The 17,708-nt window shown below is 43.7% G+C and overlaps 1 protein-coding gene and 1 long non-coding RNA gene across 2 annotated transcripts; one reads left to right on the plus strand and one right to left on the minus strand.

Moving 5' to 3' along the window:
- Nucleotides 1-605: 605 nt before the first annotated feature.
- On the plus strand, nt 606-2,227 carry LOC121983318 (transcription factor MYB1-like). The gene is made up of 3 exons (XM_042536261.1): nt 606-805; nt 884-1,013; nt 1,112-2,227. The coding sequence occupies exons 1-3, from the start codon at nt 637-639 to the stop codon at nt 1,617-1,619; spliced, it is 807 nt and encodes a 268-aa protein (XP_042392195.1). The 5' UTR covers nt 606-636; the 3' UTR covers nt 1,620-2,227.
- Nucleotides 1,866-2,590, minus strand: LOC121983329. Its single transcript, XR_006112460.1, has 3 exons — nt 2,518-2,590; nt 2,145-2,227; nt 1,866-2,019 (listed from the first exon to the last, which is right to left on the minus strand). It is a non-coding gene; the product is annotated as an uncharacterized LOC121983329 (long non-coding RNA).
- Nucleotides 2,591-17,708: the final 15,118 nt, after the last annotated feature.

The following is a 17,708-nucleotide window of genomic DNA, read 5'->3' on the forward strand; positions in this document are numbered from 1 at the left end:
AATTTGATGCTAGAGGTGTTCAAATTAGGCTTTGTGGTATATGTTTGAAGGTCTATTGAATTTTTTGACACATTTTTCCGGATTAAATACAAATTCGGCCGGCTGAGACATACTCCTATTAAGTAAGATGCTAACATTCGTGGTGGCTTGGTGATCGAAGAAAATGGAAACCTTGCTCTTCTACTTTCTCCTTGTCAATTTTAAACCAAGAATCCATTGTCTTGATGTTGAACATCTTGAGCAGTTGATGGAGCTAAAAGAGTGGAAAATCCGGAAAAAGCTGAGTCTCCAAATTCAAACTCAAGTTGTTCCATACTTGGTAAAATGTCCTCCTTCGGTAGCCAATCAATGTACAGCAAACCAAACTCTAGCGCTCTTCCTCATTTATCATGCAATACTACAATGCAACACACCTTTACTATCCATAATAAACTCTAATTAAATATGCTATTGCTGTCTCCTCGTCCACACACTCACACACACACGCAGTACTACAAGTCCACGAGGCTTTTAATTTCCATGTAGATTTAATTTAAATAAATTCTAGGCTAACCACCTTGCCATCTAACTTTCAAAATCAATAGCTTCCGGAGATCGAACAGTGGCCTGCTATCTACTAGTATATATGCAGACTGAATGTTCGATCCCCCTCTCATCAATCGAGAGCTAGAGATGGGGAGAAGGCCATGCTGCGCAAAGGAAGGACTCAACAGAGGGGCATGGAATGCTCTTGAAGACCAGATCCTTGTGTCCTACATCAACACTCATGGAGAAGGCAAGTGGAGAAACCTCCCCAAGAAAGCAGGTGATGATCAGTACATATATATGTATCCCGATTCACCCACACATGATAATTAATTAATCTCCCTGTTTGGTGATACAGGCCTGAACCGTTGCGGGAAGAGCTGCCGCCTGCGGTGGCTCAACTACCTGCGGCCCGACATTAAGCGGGGCAACATCTCCTCCGACGAGGAGGAACTCATCATCAGGCTCCACAAACTCCTCGGCAACAGGTGGCGTGCTTGTCGCGTTGATTGTTGAATATCGAAAATTTTATAAATATAGTTTTAATTAACAGTCGAATTGACATGTTTTTTGGATGGCTGCACAGGTGGTCTCTGATCGCAGGGAGACTGCCAGGGCGAACAGACAATGAAATCAAGAACTACTGGAACACAACCTTGGGCAAGAGAGTCGTCGCAGCCTCGTGCCAACCGAAAGGCAACGACGGCCTCACCCCCGACTCCGATCCATCACCAGAGGTTGCGAGAACAGGAGCAGCTGCTGCTGGACCAGACAAGAACACAACCATCATCCAGACCAAGGCCCAGAGGTGCACCCGGACATTCTTCCACTACCAACAAGCACTTGAACCCCAGCCTTCATCTCCGCCGCCGCCACAAGCACTGCTTACTTATTCGCAGCAGCTCCACCATCTGCTCACATCTAATAATTGTTCTTCTTCACTAGTAGCGCAAGAGGAGGGGATCGTCGCAGGAGGAAGAGAATTGGTAGAGGCAGAGGCGGATTTACATAGTGACTTGGGGGGGCCATGGCCCCCCCACCCCAGTCCATGTGTAAATCCTGGATCAGTCCTGCTTTTAGCTCTCTTCTCATGAGCAAAATTTGAAGACACTCAAGCAGAGATCTCTTTTCAAAATTGTCGTCCGGAGAAACCAAAAGTTGGTGGATCATGGTGAAGGTTTATCCCAACACTGAAGCATATTGCGTAGCCAGTGGCGTTGAGGTCGCTAACAACGAGAAAGATAAAAGTAGGGTGCTGTCAGTGTGGAGGAGGTCTCTACTCTTCAGTTGCAGACTTGACAGACTCCATATCTACTAGACTGGAGTGTTCCAAAGAATAAGATACAATGAACATTCAACAAAGGATAAACTAAGCCAAAGAAAAACATTGACAAACTCCAGATCTGCTATTACAAAATTCAGGGAATGGAAATAGTGTATATATTGATAATAGGATGCCAAATAGAGGCATTTTGCGATCAACAAATAGACCCCCTGAAAAACATCGAGTTATGTTGGTCAACAGTGAAGAATTTACTGGGCTCTATAGGTGAAGTTGAGCAGGTGAAAGCTATATATATTTTTGTTTGATGGCAAATAGAGTTGTAGATAAGGAGTACCTGCATGTGAAGAATGTCACGAATGTGAGAGGAAAGCAATTCGAATACTCAGACGCTTCAGCTTGATGTAGTAATTAGAGTACCTAACCAATTAATAAACCCATATTATGAATAGCAATAATGAAATGCAAAGTAATAGATGCTGAATAGATGTGAATGATCAAAAGGATGGCAAATTGAATTCTACCCTAACGTTATCATATAACTGGTCTTTAGACCATACAAGTTCGCATGTAGCTCCGATGTGAAACAAGGGCCGACAGCTTATTTCAATGTCACAATATTACTTCGAGATATTGATATCAAACTACCAATAGAAAACTTAGGTCACGAGTTTTTCTAAATATATAATGAATTCTAAATTCTCCCGCACCATCGACAATGAATGTAGCGGCACAAGTTTTGGCCCCCCCAATGTTCAAATCCTGGATCCGCCCCTGGGTAGAGGAGGCATGCTTGGGCATGGCGTCTGACGACGCTGACTTCGTCTCCTCACAAGGACCGAGCGAGAACTTCCTCGACGCCGACTTCGACCTATCTTACATGGACTTTCTTCTTGATCAAACGGAGGAGGAGTACTGGACGAACGTGCTGGACATGTAGCAAACATTTTTCACCACAAATTCCACTAGTTATATTTTCAATAAAATCAAAACCGACCATGTACAAGGAAGAAGGCCAGGAAATAAAATAAAGAAAAAATATCCCTCCCAACTGCGAGGATTTAATGATGATCGTTCTATTCATTATATACGTAACTGCGTTTTCTTTGTTTCCTATCAACTTTTATTTGCTTGTTATTGACCGTGCATGGTACATTAACATCACAAAATTGTGTGAGAGGGAATATTCTGGTCCATTTTTCTTTTTTCTTTTACATATTTATTCCACTAATTCCTCTCTTACGTGATTTTTAATCTGTTGCATCGTAAGAGATTCCTCCGAACTGCTCAAATAAATATATTTTTGATTAACCGAATTTGTATTGTAACGTAATTAATGTGTTGACTTGTCAACTACTTAACGACGTTAATTGTGGCGTTGAAGAGAAATGCACTGTGAAAATGATGTGCTGCTATATACATAGCAGACCGCGTGAGCTAACAAAGGCAGTCTAATTGATTGCGTGTGATCCCGTTCGGAAGTTGAGTCGGACAGAGATCAGTTGTGCTGTCGTTGATGCTGATGGAAAGTCACGGAGACGCCTGGGTGATCGGGTACCTCCTGGAAAGGTTCACACGAGTGGATGACGGAGGGTGATGACGTGAGGGTTCTGCGCACACTCAGACAAGCCGCATCTGCGTTAGAGACCAAAAATCAGGGAAAAAGTCCCCGGATCAGGCCCTCCGACGCTCAAATCAGGTATTTTTTCCCCAGAAACACAGTGAAAGGACGAAAAGTAAAAGACGAGTGTCAAAAGATGAGTGAGCGTACCTGCGTAGAGACAAAGCCTCCCTTTTTATATGACAGTGAGTACTTCTGAAGTCTGACGAATGTCAGGGAATGTCAGGTGTCAGGATTTGTCTAGCGGTGAATGACACATAACATTTTTTTATAGGTTTAAGGAGGCATCGGTGGGCAATGAGCCCTAGACCGTTAGCATATTCCCTGACATGCAGTGACTATTCTCTGACGGGTTGTTACAATTCCCTGGCTTGATTGTCGTATAGTGTAGGCTCGCCCCGGTCTGTTAACTTTCGACTAGGTCCTCATACTTGCAAATCTTGACCTGTATGCACGGACCTGTATTTCCTAGCGCATTCCCTAACTTGTTTGTTGTCCCGCAAATCCAGATCTGTACGTCCCGCCCTGCATTCGCCATTCGGTCTATCTCGGTAGATCCAGACCTGCGCCTACCGCCCTGCCAATCGAGGCCTTCGTTTATCGTTCCTTAAGTCTCGTCCCGCATGCACGGCCCTGTTCCGTATCTTACCCTGACCTGTAAGCCTTCGTCCACATATCCTGACCTGTATGTCTTTGGTCCATCTATCCTGTTCTGCGTATCTTGTCCTGTAGATCCCGACCTGTAAGCCTTAGTCCACATATCTCGACCTGTATGTCTTTGGTCCGCATATCCTGCTCTGCGAGCCTTGGTTTGCGTGTCCTGACCTGTACGCCTTGGTCTGTGTGTCATATTCCGCAAATCTATAAGTCCTGACATGTAATCCTTGGTTTGCATATCCCGACCTGTACGCTTTGGTTCATGTATCCTGTGCTGCAAGTCTATAAGTCCTGACTTGTATGTCCTACCTTTCGAGTTCCTACTTGACATATAGGCCTAACTCCGGAATGTCGCTTGTACCAAACCAGGACCACCTTGTAACTTGGACCTTTGACCCTCATGTGGGCTGGATTTTTGACCTCCACGTAAGCTGAACTTTTGACCACCACGTAGGCTTGACTGCTGACTGCCACGTGAGCTTGACTTTTGACTACCTCGGGGGCTTGTTGCTGACTACTCCGTGAGCTTGACTCCCAACCACGTCAGTCATCCGCCCCTACTATCATGCACTGTATCACAAACCTCCCCCTCAAGTCTAGTCGAAGGAGGCTCCAGTCCAACTGACTAGACCCAAGTCCCGTTCTTACCTGTCCTTGCCTTTATGCCTCTTTAACTGCTAACCCTTTTCCCAATATCCCATTTAGAATTTAACACCTTTCCTAGGTGAGACTTTATTGCATGCGCGTCCACTCCACAATCCTCGATCCTGCTATTTTTCCATAAATGTCACATTATTTCCCAAACATCCTTACATATTCCAAAGTTCACGCTTCACATTCTTCTCCTTTAAAAAGGGGTCACGTATACTGCTGCTCTCATTTTCCTTAGGCCCCCTTCCTCTTTACTCATGGGCTCAGATGAGATATCTTCTTTGCGTCGCCAGCTTACTCATTTGACCAAGTTATTAGCTCACAAAGATGAGGCTTTGCTTGAGATGACGCAGAGTAGGGATCTTCAATTCTCTCTCCGTCGGGAAATGGAAGAACTCTGGCTAGCGATGAGATCCAAGACTCGAGCTGAGGCCGCTCTAAAGCATGAGGCTCATTCAGACTTGAGGAGTCAGACTCATTTTATTTCTTATCTGGAACTGAAGCACTAGGATACTGTAACCCTCTTGCAAGAGGAAAATCGAATCAAAGATGACACCATCGCCCATCTGCAAAGCAACCTCCAATGTATCAAGGAAGAATGGCCCAAGCGCAGGCTCATCTAGTGAAGAAGGATCAGGCCTCTTGATCTTGTAGTAATGTGAACCCTTAACCAATGTTGCCCAACTCTTATTAAATAAACCTTGTTCTTTACATTATCTGCCTATTAGGGTGTGGGTTTGCATTTCCTTGTCCCTTCTATTATCATGTTCCATAGACGCATGTCTCCAAGAGAATTTGCTAAAAAGGATTTGCTAGAAAGGATAATTTAGAAAGAATAATTTACTTACCCAACCTTTTTTTTACCATAAGGGTTGGAAAGTCGTGGTCCATATAGGCGCGCTTTCTTGAGGCTTAAAATTGAACTGCTAACTCAGACTTGCATTGAGAATATGGATCACTGACTTGTTGAGCATGAAAGTATATCCCCTTGTGGTTTGTATTGAGGCGAGAATTGGGGACGCTGACCTGGAAGGGTCGTTAGGCGTGAGAGCATACTCACTTATAACTCGCAATGGGGCGAGAGTCTGGGACACCAACTTGGAAGGTCGTTGGGCGTGAGAGCATGCTCATTTATAACTCGCACTGGGGAGAGAGTCTGGGGCACCGACCTGGAAGGTCGTTGGGCGTGAGAGTATGCTCACTTATAACTCGCACTGGGGCGAGAGTCTGGGACACCCACCTGGAAGGTCGTCGAGCGTGAGAGCAAGCTCACTTATAACTCGCACTGGTGCGAGAGTCTGGGAGTGCGTGCAAGAAGCCATTTAAGAAACTTCTCAGGGCTGGTCCAGAAAGTGGATTGATATTTGCGGGTTGGCCCGGGGATTACCCCCAAAATTCCAGCTTTGATGTCGCGTTTTAGGCGTCCAGCTTATTGTGCGCTAGTTGGAATATTTCCTGCAAATATCTCATACAAATTTTAATCAATCAAGCTATTTGTTTATTTTAATTCTTATTGAGCGCCAAATTTGAATTCGTGCTCGTCTTCATTTCTTCCCCCTTTCCCGAGATGGCTGCATAACCATGACATATGGTTTTCCTTTGCTTTTCCCAAGGTAACCGCATGACCGCCTTTCTCTCTGATGTATAGCCTTCTTGCACTAGAATGATGTCGTACAAAAATCTCCTTCCATGATTTCCTTGTCACATCCAGCATTAATACCTTTCATAGGGGCATGGCACGTGTCCCACTAACCTTTCCTGCCACTGTGATTGATCAGCACCTTTTGGCACGGGACCCTATATCCGACGACTCAAGTTATCATACCTCCCCCTCACCTTTCGATGCTTCCTAGAGGTTTGGCTTTATAAACCCTAAAGGTTATCCGTCGTCATCTTCTCACCTCTTTGGCTGCTTTCACCTCTTCGCATTTTCTCTTGGCTCTTCCCATTAAGTCTCTGCTCTGCATTTGTTTCTTGTGAGCTCTTCTTCTTTTTCTCTTCATCCTCCCCCGTGTCCCCATGGCTGAAGGTAAGGAGATATCTTGGTATTCATATTATATTTCAGACTTGGATGATATCGACTTGTTCCAGATCCATAATAACTTGCACCTTACTGAAGACTATCAACTACGAGCTCCCTGACCGAATAAACACCCTTCTTCTTCTCCCCAAGGCTTTGTAACTTTCTTCAAGGATCAACTCTTGGGAGGTCTTCACTTTCCTCTTCACCCAATTTTCTCATCCTTGAGTCAATATTTTGGTATCCCACTTTTGCAGTTTGCCCCCAATGCTTTTCGTGCAATCTGTGGCATAGTTATCCTCTGTAGGGTATACCAAATTCCTTTAACCGCTCAACTTTTCCACCACTTCTATTCTCTCAAACGATCTGAGCCTGGTGTGTTCATGGTGCAATCCCGGGTCGAATGTAAATTCTTCTCTGATATGCCTTCCTCCAACAAAGGTTGAAAATCTCGCTTCTTCTTTATCAGTCTGCCCGAGGCGGTGACTTGGCCGACCCAATAGCGCTCCATTCTTCCTTCACCCTTTGAACTGTCTAAATATAAGCATCAACCTACTTTCCCTACAGCTTCAGCGAAATTAAAGGGAGTCCGCCTTCTCCTCTCTGTAATATTACGAGAAGGTTTTTTACATTATTTTGGACTCAGCTCGATCCCCGTAGTTATAGGAACTCCATTTTGTAAGATTTTGCTTTTCCTTCCGCTCATCTTCACTAACTGGGGTATTTCCTTTTTTTTTTGCAGATGCTGCAATGTTTCAGGCCTACTCAGTTGACTCGGCCAGGATGCCGAGCAATATTTTGAAGGTCGTGGGTGAGAAAATCGTGAAAGGCCTCGCAACTCCCTCAGCCACTTCCTCCCATGGAACAGCGGAGGAGCCTTCAGAGTCTTCCGGCCAACTTCTTCTAGAAGCTGCTCTTCCCGAGACTGGCTCTACAACTCTGGAGCCCATCGAGGAAGAGCAGACTCTTTCCCCGTCCCCAGATAAGCGCCTCCGCCTCCAGCGCAAGCGCAAAAGAGTCACGCCCTCCGTTCAATCCTCCCCTTCGCTTCCTCCTCTCGGGCAGGCGTCTTCCCAAGTGCCCAAGGTCTGAGTAAAAGCAACTAAAACCCCTGTCCGGGAGTCTCCTCTCGTGGTGGAAGTTCTGGTACCTACTCCTGTCCGGGTTTTAGCCCCCGAGCAGGTTAACCCTTCTATCGGAGACCACCCTGGGAGTTCTGCAACCCCTTCCACAGCTCTTGTCGCTTCCTCCCCTTCATCTGCTCGTACCAGGACGCGGTCCAGCAGGAGAAAATATGATTTCACGGACTCCTGGAGCCTGCCCTCTGCGCTCAGGCAGGATTTGGCAGGGGGTTCAGCAAATGTGGGTGGCACTTCTCCTCTTCGCGGCCAAGTTCAACTTCATGGAGCCTTAACCACCTCCTGGAGGTCGGCTAATGAGCAGTTATGGGAAGGCTCCCAGTGGGGAGGGCTAGATCTAGCTTCGCAACATATTATATCGGTGAGTCTTCCTTTGCCTGGCCTGACTATCTACATTATTTCTGGCTTTCCTCTTTTTGTCGGGCAGGTCTGCTCCGCAAGCCTTAGCTTGACCCAATTTATCGCCGAGCTACTGAAGGAAAATGAGTCACTGAAGGCTCGAATTCAAGAATTGAAGTTGCCCCTAACTCCCTGTGATCCGCTCGACCCTCTGACTGCGGACGACCCTCTGGATTCTTATCTTCACACGGTAGGGGTGTCTGCTCAATCTGCGAGGAATTTGGCTCAGACGTCTTCTGAAAAGATAGAGGAGCTGCAAGCGACCCTGAAGACCAACGATTCAAAACTAAACTCAGAGGGGCAGCGTTGTCGACAGTTGACGACCGAGCTGGAGGAGAAAGAGTCAGAGCTGGCCACTCTCTCTGCGGATCTAAAGGCACTCCGGGAGTCTAATAAAGCCTTATAGAAAGACCTGGGAGTTGCTCGAACAGACCTGGCTGCAAGCGGCGATTGGGAAAAGGCTCTGAAGACCCAGCGGGACATTGACCAAGCCACCATTAAGTCCCTCCAAGCAGATCTTCTTAAGGTCCAGGCAGATGCCTCCATCCTTCAAAAGGAGAAGGCACTGGCTCTTACGGATGCCGACAAGATCAAGGTTGAGTTGGTGGAGTACCGGTCGGGCGAAAACGATCGCCTCAGAGCCTATAGAATCTCATACGTCAAGTCTCCACTCTTCCAGAAGAAGATCGGCGATCTAATTGACTTGATGCTCTGCTATGGGGGTGTGGGTGTTGTATGACAACTGTTTGAACAAAGCCTCCTTCGCTCTGCACCCTCGGATGATTTCTTGGACAGGGTCCACCTGATGTAAGAGCTTCCTGATGGAGCCTTCCCCTCTTTCATTGTCAACGACGACTTCTTAGCTATTTCTGTACATCCTCCAAGCGTTGTACCTCCTCAGCCTTGATGTAAAAAGTTCCACATGCAAACGTTTCCTATTTACTTTTATCTGAAGTCTTTTAAACTTAGGAAATCTCTCAGCCATTATCTTTATCTTAAGAATTCTTTATTTTAGTGGTCCCCCGACCTCGGATATGTTTTGACCATGATGACGTTCTGCCTAGTGCCCCTGCCCTGGGCTCCTGCTCGCTTAGTATCCCGGGCTGGTTCTCGAACTGGGTTCGCCTCCCAAACTTTAGCAAACCACGGTGAAGGAAAGAGAGAGAGAGAAAACGTACGAAGATCTCAAATGCTTCGTACTACAGTAGCGCACTTTCCCGAGGTAACTCCATAATGACCCTCGTACATCGCGTCATTTACTTTTTCCAACACCCTTCACATAGCTTCGTTTTTTGTGATGATCCGACGGCCCCTTTTGCTTGGATATATTAAACCGCCTTTATTGTAAGCCGTTGGATGGTGGTTTGACCTTAATAGCCTTATGAATGTCGGTTATAAATAGGCCGCCTCCTCTACCCCATGGAACTTTTTCACCTGCTTCTTCCTTCTGCTCTCACTTCCTGCTCGCTCCGTGCTCCTTCCGGCCTTTCGCTTCCTCTTGCCTTCTGCTTAGTCCTCTTGCCCTCTGCCTTGTACCTGAATCCGTCCTATGGCTTTCCCTACCATCAATTACCCTCCTGGGGTTTCTACTTTCGCTAGCGTGGATCTGGATGATCTCCATTTCACCTACGAAATCTCGGAAGACATGCATATCATCATCCCTAACTTACTGTACCGGGCCTCCTCTCCCCCAGAGGGATATGTTACCTTCTACAAGGAGTAGTTTGTCACGGGGCTAGGTTTTCCCATTCACCCCTTCTTCTCTGATGTAAGCCGCTACTTCAGGATTTCTCTGGGCCAACTTACTCCCAATTCCATAAAGATCCTGTGCGGATTCATGGTCCTGTGTGAAGTTTGTGACATATCCTGGTCTGCTCACTTGTTTCATTACTTCTTTACTCCCCGTCGGCAAAGTGAAGGCTTGTTTTGTTTCCAAACCCGCACCCACACCACTTTCTTTTGTCACATTCCCTTCTCTGAACCTAACTGGAAGGAAAAATACTTTTTCCTTAAGTTTCCTTTCGCTGTGGAATGACCCACCAGGTGGCAACGAGTGCTTCCTGTAGCACCTTATGTGAGGGACTTTAGCACTGATCCCCTCTTCACAGAAGTTCTAGCTCAGCTGAAATATTGGAGACTAGATTTAACAAGACTACTATCCGAGGATGTGTTTTCCTTCTTCCGGTTGAGCCGCATTTCCACTGCTGAGCTGCCTCGCTCCCTAGGTGAGTCCTGCCTGCCCTTGAATGAATTATTTTGCAATGGTTTTTTGGTATTGTTATTGCAACTCTCGTTTCCCCGTGCAGCCAACTCCCTACTCTGTGCCTCAGATGTCCAGCCTCTCCCCTTTAGCGACCAAGAAATAATGCGTGGAGGCAGAATCATATTGGAAAGGAAACCCCTCCCACATTCTGTCCCTTCACAATTGGGAGCGCCCACCGCTACTATTCCTCGGTTAGCACCTCAATCAACTCCTCTATCCGCTCCCCAAACAGCTCCCGAACCTGCTATCCAACCGACTCCCAGACCATCTTCTAGGCCAGACATACCTATGGCCAGTCCTTCCTTCAGAGCAGTTTCTCATGCAACCCGGCAAGCACGTGTTGCTGTTGATCCCACAAGTCAAACTACTGCCCTTCTTTCCGCTCGACAACCCCGACCTTCGCCTGAAGATTCGGATTTAGACGATCACCATTGATACATCGATTCCGACACAGAATTGACCATGTCTCTACTGGTCATCCTGCTGCGCAACCTCCGATGGCTGCCTCTAGATCAATACTCCCGTGTACTTCCGTGCCTACCTCGGGGGTCCCAGAATGAACTTTTTGAGGGATGCCTCCGATTATCTCCGAAGAAGCTCAAGGTAAATCTCATCTACCCCCAGGGGTCCTATTTCGCCCCCAGCATCTCCTCCTATCTCTCCGACCTCTGCGTCCCATCCTCCAGGAGCCTCTACTGCGGCTGAAGGACTTGCCACTCAGGCCCCTGCTGCTAGAGGTGAGGCCGGACCATCTGGATCACAACCCCCCAAGAGCTGGGGGTGACGTAGGAACACCTAGAGTACGGCGCCCAACTTACTCACATTTCAGGGCCACTCTACCTTCAAAACAACACCTGCAGCGCCAAGAAGATGCCCACACCAGTCGCATCACTCTGCAAGGGCTATTGTCCAACAGTTGGTAAGAACACATGGAGCAAATACATTCTTTTTAAGTGCCAGACCAACTGGACTTGATCGCGGAAGGAGCTATAGTCGTAAGCTTCCTCTATTATCTCCTTCCCTTATTCCTACTCTCGCTTATACTTATCTTTCTGTAGAACCTCGCTGAATCCTTGGCCATGAGTCACACTCTATCCACTCTATACCAAGAGAATAAGGCTATGAAGGATAGGGTGTCCAAGGTGGAACTTCAATTGAATAACATGGCGGAGGCCAACCAAATACTGTGGGCTGAAATAGAGACCTTGAAGAGAGCAAACGCTCTTCATAGGCAATCCCTGAGGGAAGCAGACCAGGAGATCAAGGGCCTTCGTGAAGAAAAAAACCAGGCCACGACTCTTCATCAGCAAACCGTGGATCAATTGAATAAGGAGCTGCAATCTAAGGAGGCCCTGTTACAAGAGAAGAGCAAGACTTTAGAATCTCAAGCGGTCGAATTGCGTGCAGTACAGACTGAACTAGCGCAAGCCCGCTCTGCTTCCTCCGGAGTTACCATAGCTCTGGAAATATATAGGGTTGGAGAGTGTTGGATCCCGTGGTTATTTTGATGTGATCAACCAAGTTAGTTAGGTCCTACTTGTTATTTGATCCTTGTGTCTAAGTATGCAGGAGCTTAGGAGCGTAGGAAGTCGAGCGGAAGACGCAGCTAGCGAGAATGACGGCACAGGAGGGAGCCGACTGGCTCGGTGAGTCCGAAGGACGAGAGAGCTGCGAAAGAATACGCCAGTGGACGAGAAGAACATTCATGACATTCGAGGGATGCAAAGTCGGGATGAAAGCCTGCTCGAGAAGAAGGCCGGAAATTGGGTTCGGGTGAGCCCTATTTCGGTTGGCCGGAATCACCTAAAAGAACAAAACTTCGGAAGTTGAAGCAAAGAAGCAAGTGTGCTGGAAACACTGCTCAAGGCGCCTTCATCATAGCTTGAAGGCGCCTTCAAGACTTGATGAAGGCGCCTTCATCAGGTCAAAAGTGACAATAGTTCTGAGCAGTTAGTGTGTAAAAGGCTTCTCTGCCTTCAGAGAAAGAGACTTTCTTAGTGCGCTTTTCATCGCCTTGGATTAACAACCTTCTTGGTTGTAACCAAGTCAATTCTTGGTCTTTTCTTTCTAAGTCCTTTTTGTTTTATCATCTTATTACTATTGCACTATTTGAGTTGAAATCGTTGAGGAGGGTATACTTTATATTTTCAAGCAATTCACCCCCTCTTGCCGGCCCCGCTGCACCAACAAGTGGTATCAAAGCCCGATCGTATCAGAAGGACTAATCGTCAACTGAAGCACAAAGATCAAGACGATGACCGGAGCTAACATTCATCCCCCGAAGTTCGACGGAGACTTCGCTACATGGAAGCGAAAAATTGAGGTATTTTTTAAAACTGAATTTGATATACTCTTAATAATGAAGTATGGATATGCAGCGCCAAAAGACAAAGAAGAATGAAACTGGACGAAGAAGGAGCAGGCTGATTGTGTGGCCAACGGAAAGGAAGAATTTCACCTGCTCAGTGTTCTGCCACCCCAAGAGGTAAGTCGGATCAGAAGCTACGACTCCGCCAAAGACCTCTGGGATAAATTCCTGGAGCTCCACGAGGGCACCTCAGAAGCGAAGCTAGCAAGACGTGACGTCATCTGGACACAACTAACAAATCTCCGGATGAACAACGGCGAGAAGGTTGCGCAACTCCAAGCGAGGATCAAGGAGTTGATAATGCAACTGACAAATCTCGGCGACACGGTAACAAACCGAGATTCCATCCAGTATGCACTAAACGTCTTCCCAAGGACTCCAGAGTGGGCGTCCTTAGTAGATGCTTACTACATCTCTAAGGACTTTGAGGTAAATAGTTTAGAAAGTTTATTTTCTACCTTCGAACTTCACGAGTCTAGACTTGCAGAGCCTAAACAAGTAGAGAAGTCGAACCTCAATATTGCCCTACAAGCTGAAAAGGATGATCCCGACTCCGAAGCGTCGATCGACGAAACCGAAGTAGCACTACTAGTAAGATGTTTCAATAAATTTCTTAAAACTAATAAATTTAAATCGCAGTCGAAGAAGCATTAACACAATGGAAGGACAGTCAGGTGCTACAATTGCAACGAAGAAGGGTACATCAAGGATGACTGCCCAAAGATAAAGCCAAAGACAGAAGACAAAGAGAAGGGAAAGTACAAGTCAAATTCCTCCAAGCACAAAATCCTGAAGGTCACTTGGGACGATTCGACGTCCTCCAAATTAGAAGTCGAAGCCTTCTCAAGATTAGCAATGATGACCAACCATCTCTTCGAAGATGACTCAAGCTCAGAGATGAGCATAGATGAAGGCGGAGGAACCTCAGAAGGAGAAAAAAGCTGCGATCACCAAGTAAGGTAAGTAAGGTACGTGATCTTACTCCTAATCAGTCCTTTCAACTTATCAAATTACTTACGAAAGATCTAGCAAAATTAGAGAAAGAAAATGCTGAATTGAAATTGAACTTAGCAAAAGCATGCCCACTAAAAATGTATGATAATTTAAATTTAGAAAATTAAAAATTGAAATTGAAAAATTGAAAAATAATCATGCATGCTTAAATAACTTTCCAAAATCAAAACTAAGGATTTATGAAAAATTAAATTGGTACATTAAAAAATATCAAGGACAACTTAGGAAAGTTCCTAGAAACTATATACCCCCTAAGTTTTTAAATAACCCTATAAGAAAGAACCTTTACTGGGTTCCAAAATCACTTTTGGACTAAATTTTTCTCAACTTCGGGCTTACAGCGAGAAAATTAAACATTACAATTTCTTTATGAGGTTTTGTCTAAGGAAGTGGTTGTTGCTCCAATAATCAAAAAGGCCTAGTGCTTCGCCACGACCTGGAAACTAAAATATTGAAATAAAATGTTTAATTAACTTTCTGGTAAAGCATTAAAATTGAAATTAAATAATGCTTTAGAAAGTTTTTTTTAACATCTTTTTAATTCAAACAAAAATATTTCTTGCATAAATTTTTTTAAGGAAAATTCTCTATAATATTTTTTTTCCTAAGTTAAAAAAGTTCTTCTAAAATTAGAACTAAATTAGAAATCTCTTTTTCTTGCCTAAGTTTTAGCATAGAAAACTTATGCAAAGGAGGATTTTTTTTTACATGACTTAGGAATTGTTTTTTTCCCCGTTTTTGCTGTGATCAAAGGGGGAGAGTTTAGGTAAACAAGTTTAGGGGGAGTTAGGGAGAGTTAGGAAAATTAAAAAAAAATTTTATGCAAATTCTATTATTGCAACTTATGTGTTAAAATGTTAGTTTAGTAATTTTCTTAAAATTACTATTTGTTTATTTGACTCTAACTTGAACTTGGGTTGATGCACATCAAAAAGGGGGAGATTGTTGGACTCCGTGGTTGTTTTGATGTGATCAATCAAGTTAGTTAGGTCATTCTTGTTATTTGATCCCTGTATTTAAGTGTGCAGGAGCTTAGGAGCGTAGGAAGTCGAGCGGAAGACGCAGCTAGCGAGAAGGACGGTATGGGAGAGAGCCGACGGGCTCGATGCGTCCGAAGGACGAGAGAGCTGCGGAAGAGTACACCAGTGGGCGAGAATAATGTGCGCGACGTTCGAGGGACGTAAAGCCGGGATGAAATCCTGCTCGAGGAGAAGGCCGGAAATTGGGTTCGGGTGAGCCCTAATTCGTTGGCCGGAATCACCCAAAAGAATGGAACATCGGAAGTTGAAGCAAAGAAGCAAGTGTGCTGGAAACACTGCTCAAGGCGCCTTCATCATAGCTTGAAGGCGTCTTCAAGACTTGATGAAGGTGTCTTCATCTAGTCAAAAGTGACCGTTTGAGCGCGGATAAAGTTTTATCCGCTGACTTGGTTAGAGGTGCCTTGGACCTTGTTGGGTGCGCCTTGGACTCTCGGGATAGACTTTTCAGGAGCTATATAAAGACCCCTGGAGCTAGGAAATATTCATTAATTCAAGCATCCAACTCTGTATTCATTCCTAGCAATAGTTCTGAGCAGTTAGTGTGTAAAAGACTTCTCCGCCTTCAGAGAAGGAGACTTTCTTAGTGCGCTTTTCATCGCCTTGGATTAACAACTTTCTTGGTTGTAACCAAGTCAATTCCTGGTCTTTTCTTTCTAAGTCCTTTTTGTTTTATCATCTTATTACTATTGCACTATTTGAGTTGAAATCGTTGAGGAGGGTATACTTTATATTTTCAGGTAATTCACCCACTCTTGTCGGCCCCACTGCACCAACAGAGAGGACGAACGTTGCAGGTTAAGGCGAGAGGCCTACCTCCATTCGAGAGAGTTTGGCATTCAGGTCAGAGATCGCTTCATGACCTCCATAGCTTATGGTGCGGCAGAGGCCTTACGACAACTGTATGAACAAGGATATCTTAAGTCCGCTCCCCCCCCCCCGAAGACTTCTTGGATCATCGTCGTATCTTGAACGAAATGCCCGATGAAGTCTTTTCTGTCTTTAAGTAATTTGTATTTGTATATTGTGTAAGCCGAACTACTCCCTGCTTAATGTTTTTACTTATTTCTTGCTTTCTAGGTATGAGTTCAAAATGAGTTTGATGATTTACAAAGAGTACATAACAATCCTGACCAGACAAACATTCTCATTGACCGGTCAAGTAAGTATTCCCGACCTGCTCTATCCTACCTCCCTCGGACCCACACTTATCAGGGCCAGGTCTTACAAAAAATAAAGTTGTTTATGTACGGTAAGACCGAAGATAGTTAGCACTTCAGGATCGATCTAGATTCCTACCTCAGTCGTCTTACAAGTAATAAACACCTGACATCAACTTTTTGTTAATTTTATAAGGCTCATCTCATTAGAATGTCAACTTAACTATGTCCCTTATAAGTTTCACTCGTTTTCAGACTATGCGAGAGACTCAGGGATTAAAAGTTTAGAATATTCACCTGTAATTACTTTAGAAATAATGCAATACTGTAATTTCTTAAAACACACGCACACAAAAAAAACAAGCATTTTTAATTTTTAATGTCTTCATATGAAAAATGTATATGAAAAATGTGGTCGCGGGATTGAGGTCACTGGTGCATGCAACATTGAAAAACATGTGGAAGAAAGAGGACAAATTCTACATCATCATCAAAAAAAAAAAAAAAATAATAATAATAATAATAATCGAGTAATTATATATATATATCCATAAAGAGGACAAATTCTACATCATCATCGAGTAATACCAATAATAATAATAATAATCTAGTAATTATATATAATATAATATAATATAATATAAATGAGCATAACTTAATCCATGAATATATAACTACCACTTGTGTGTGTATATAAACTCAATTTGTTTTTAATAAGTGGGACTATAAATAAATCAAACGTTTATGAACAAGATTAGTAATCGACTTGATAAGAATTTATTTATGTTCGTTTAATATACATAAAATTAATTAAACAAAAAAAACTTGAACAACTTGTTAAACTAAACAAATAAGCTTGAACATATATGTGTTCAACTCGTTAACGTTCGCGAACAACATTCGTGAACAATGTTTATAAACAATGTTCGTGAACAATGTTTATAAACCATATTTATTAATAAAATTTTTTTTCAATATGCTAAATAAATAATAAAATAAAATAAATAAATAAGTTTAAATTATCAAACTTAATAACCAATCAAATAACTAAAAGTTTTAAATAATTAAACAAACTTGAATTGAAAGCTCGATAACATCTAAATGAATCAAGTTCGAACCAATCTCAAGTCAAGCTCGAACTAAGCTCAAGCCAAACTCGAACCAAGCTCAAGTCAAGCTTGAATTGAGAGCTCGATAACATCTAAACAAGTCAAACTCAAGCTAAGTTTCATATAACTTCAAACTTATAAAAAATAAACCAAGTCAAGCTTGAACAATAATTTCAAAAGCTTAGTTAATTTTAAACTCAACTTGATTATCTTATCAAATAATCTTGAACATCTTAAAACTCGACTTAGCTCGACTCATTTACCACCCTAACGATAGGCCACATTTATTTTTCTTCAATTATGAACATCCCTTGCATCGATTTATTAATTATTTTTTTCCCTTTTCTCGATTATTTTTCCTTCACAAAATATATATATATATATATATATATATATATATATATATATATATATATATATATATATATATATATATATATTATTCCCGACAGTACTCTATGTT

This window comes from Zingiber officinale, chromosome 1B, assembly GCF_018446385.1.
Source record: "Zingiber officinale cultivar Zhangliang chromosome 1B, Zo_v1.1, whole genome shotgun sequence".
In the NCBI taxonomy this organism is placed as follows: Eukaryota; Viridiplantae; Streptophyta; class Magnoliopsida; order Zingiberales; family Zingiberaceae; genus Zingiber; species Zingiber officinale.

Coding starts and splice junctions, on each gene's coding strand:
- LOC121983318 (XM_042536261.1), top strand. CDS start 637: ATGTTCGATCCCCCTCTCATCAATCGAGAGCTAGAGATGGGGAGAAGG. Junction 806..883: donor AAACCTCCCCAAGAAAGCAG/GTGATGATCAGT, acceptor TTGGTGATACAG/GCCTGAACCGTTGCGGGAAG. Junction 1,014..1,111: donor CACAAACTCCTCGGCAACAG/GTGGCGTGCTTG, acceptor ATGGCTGCACAG/GTGGTCTCTGATCGCAGGGA.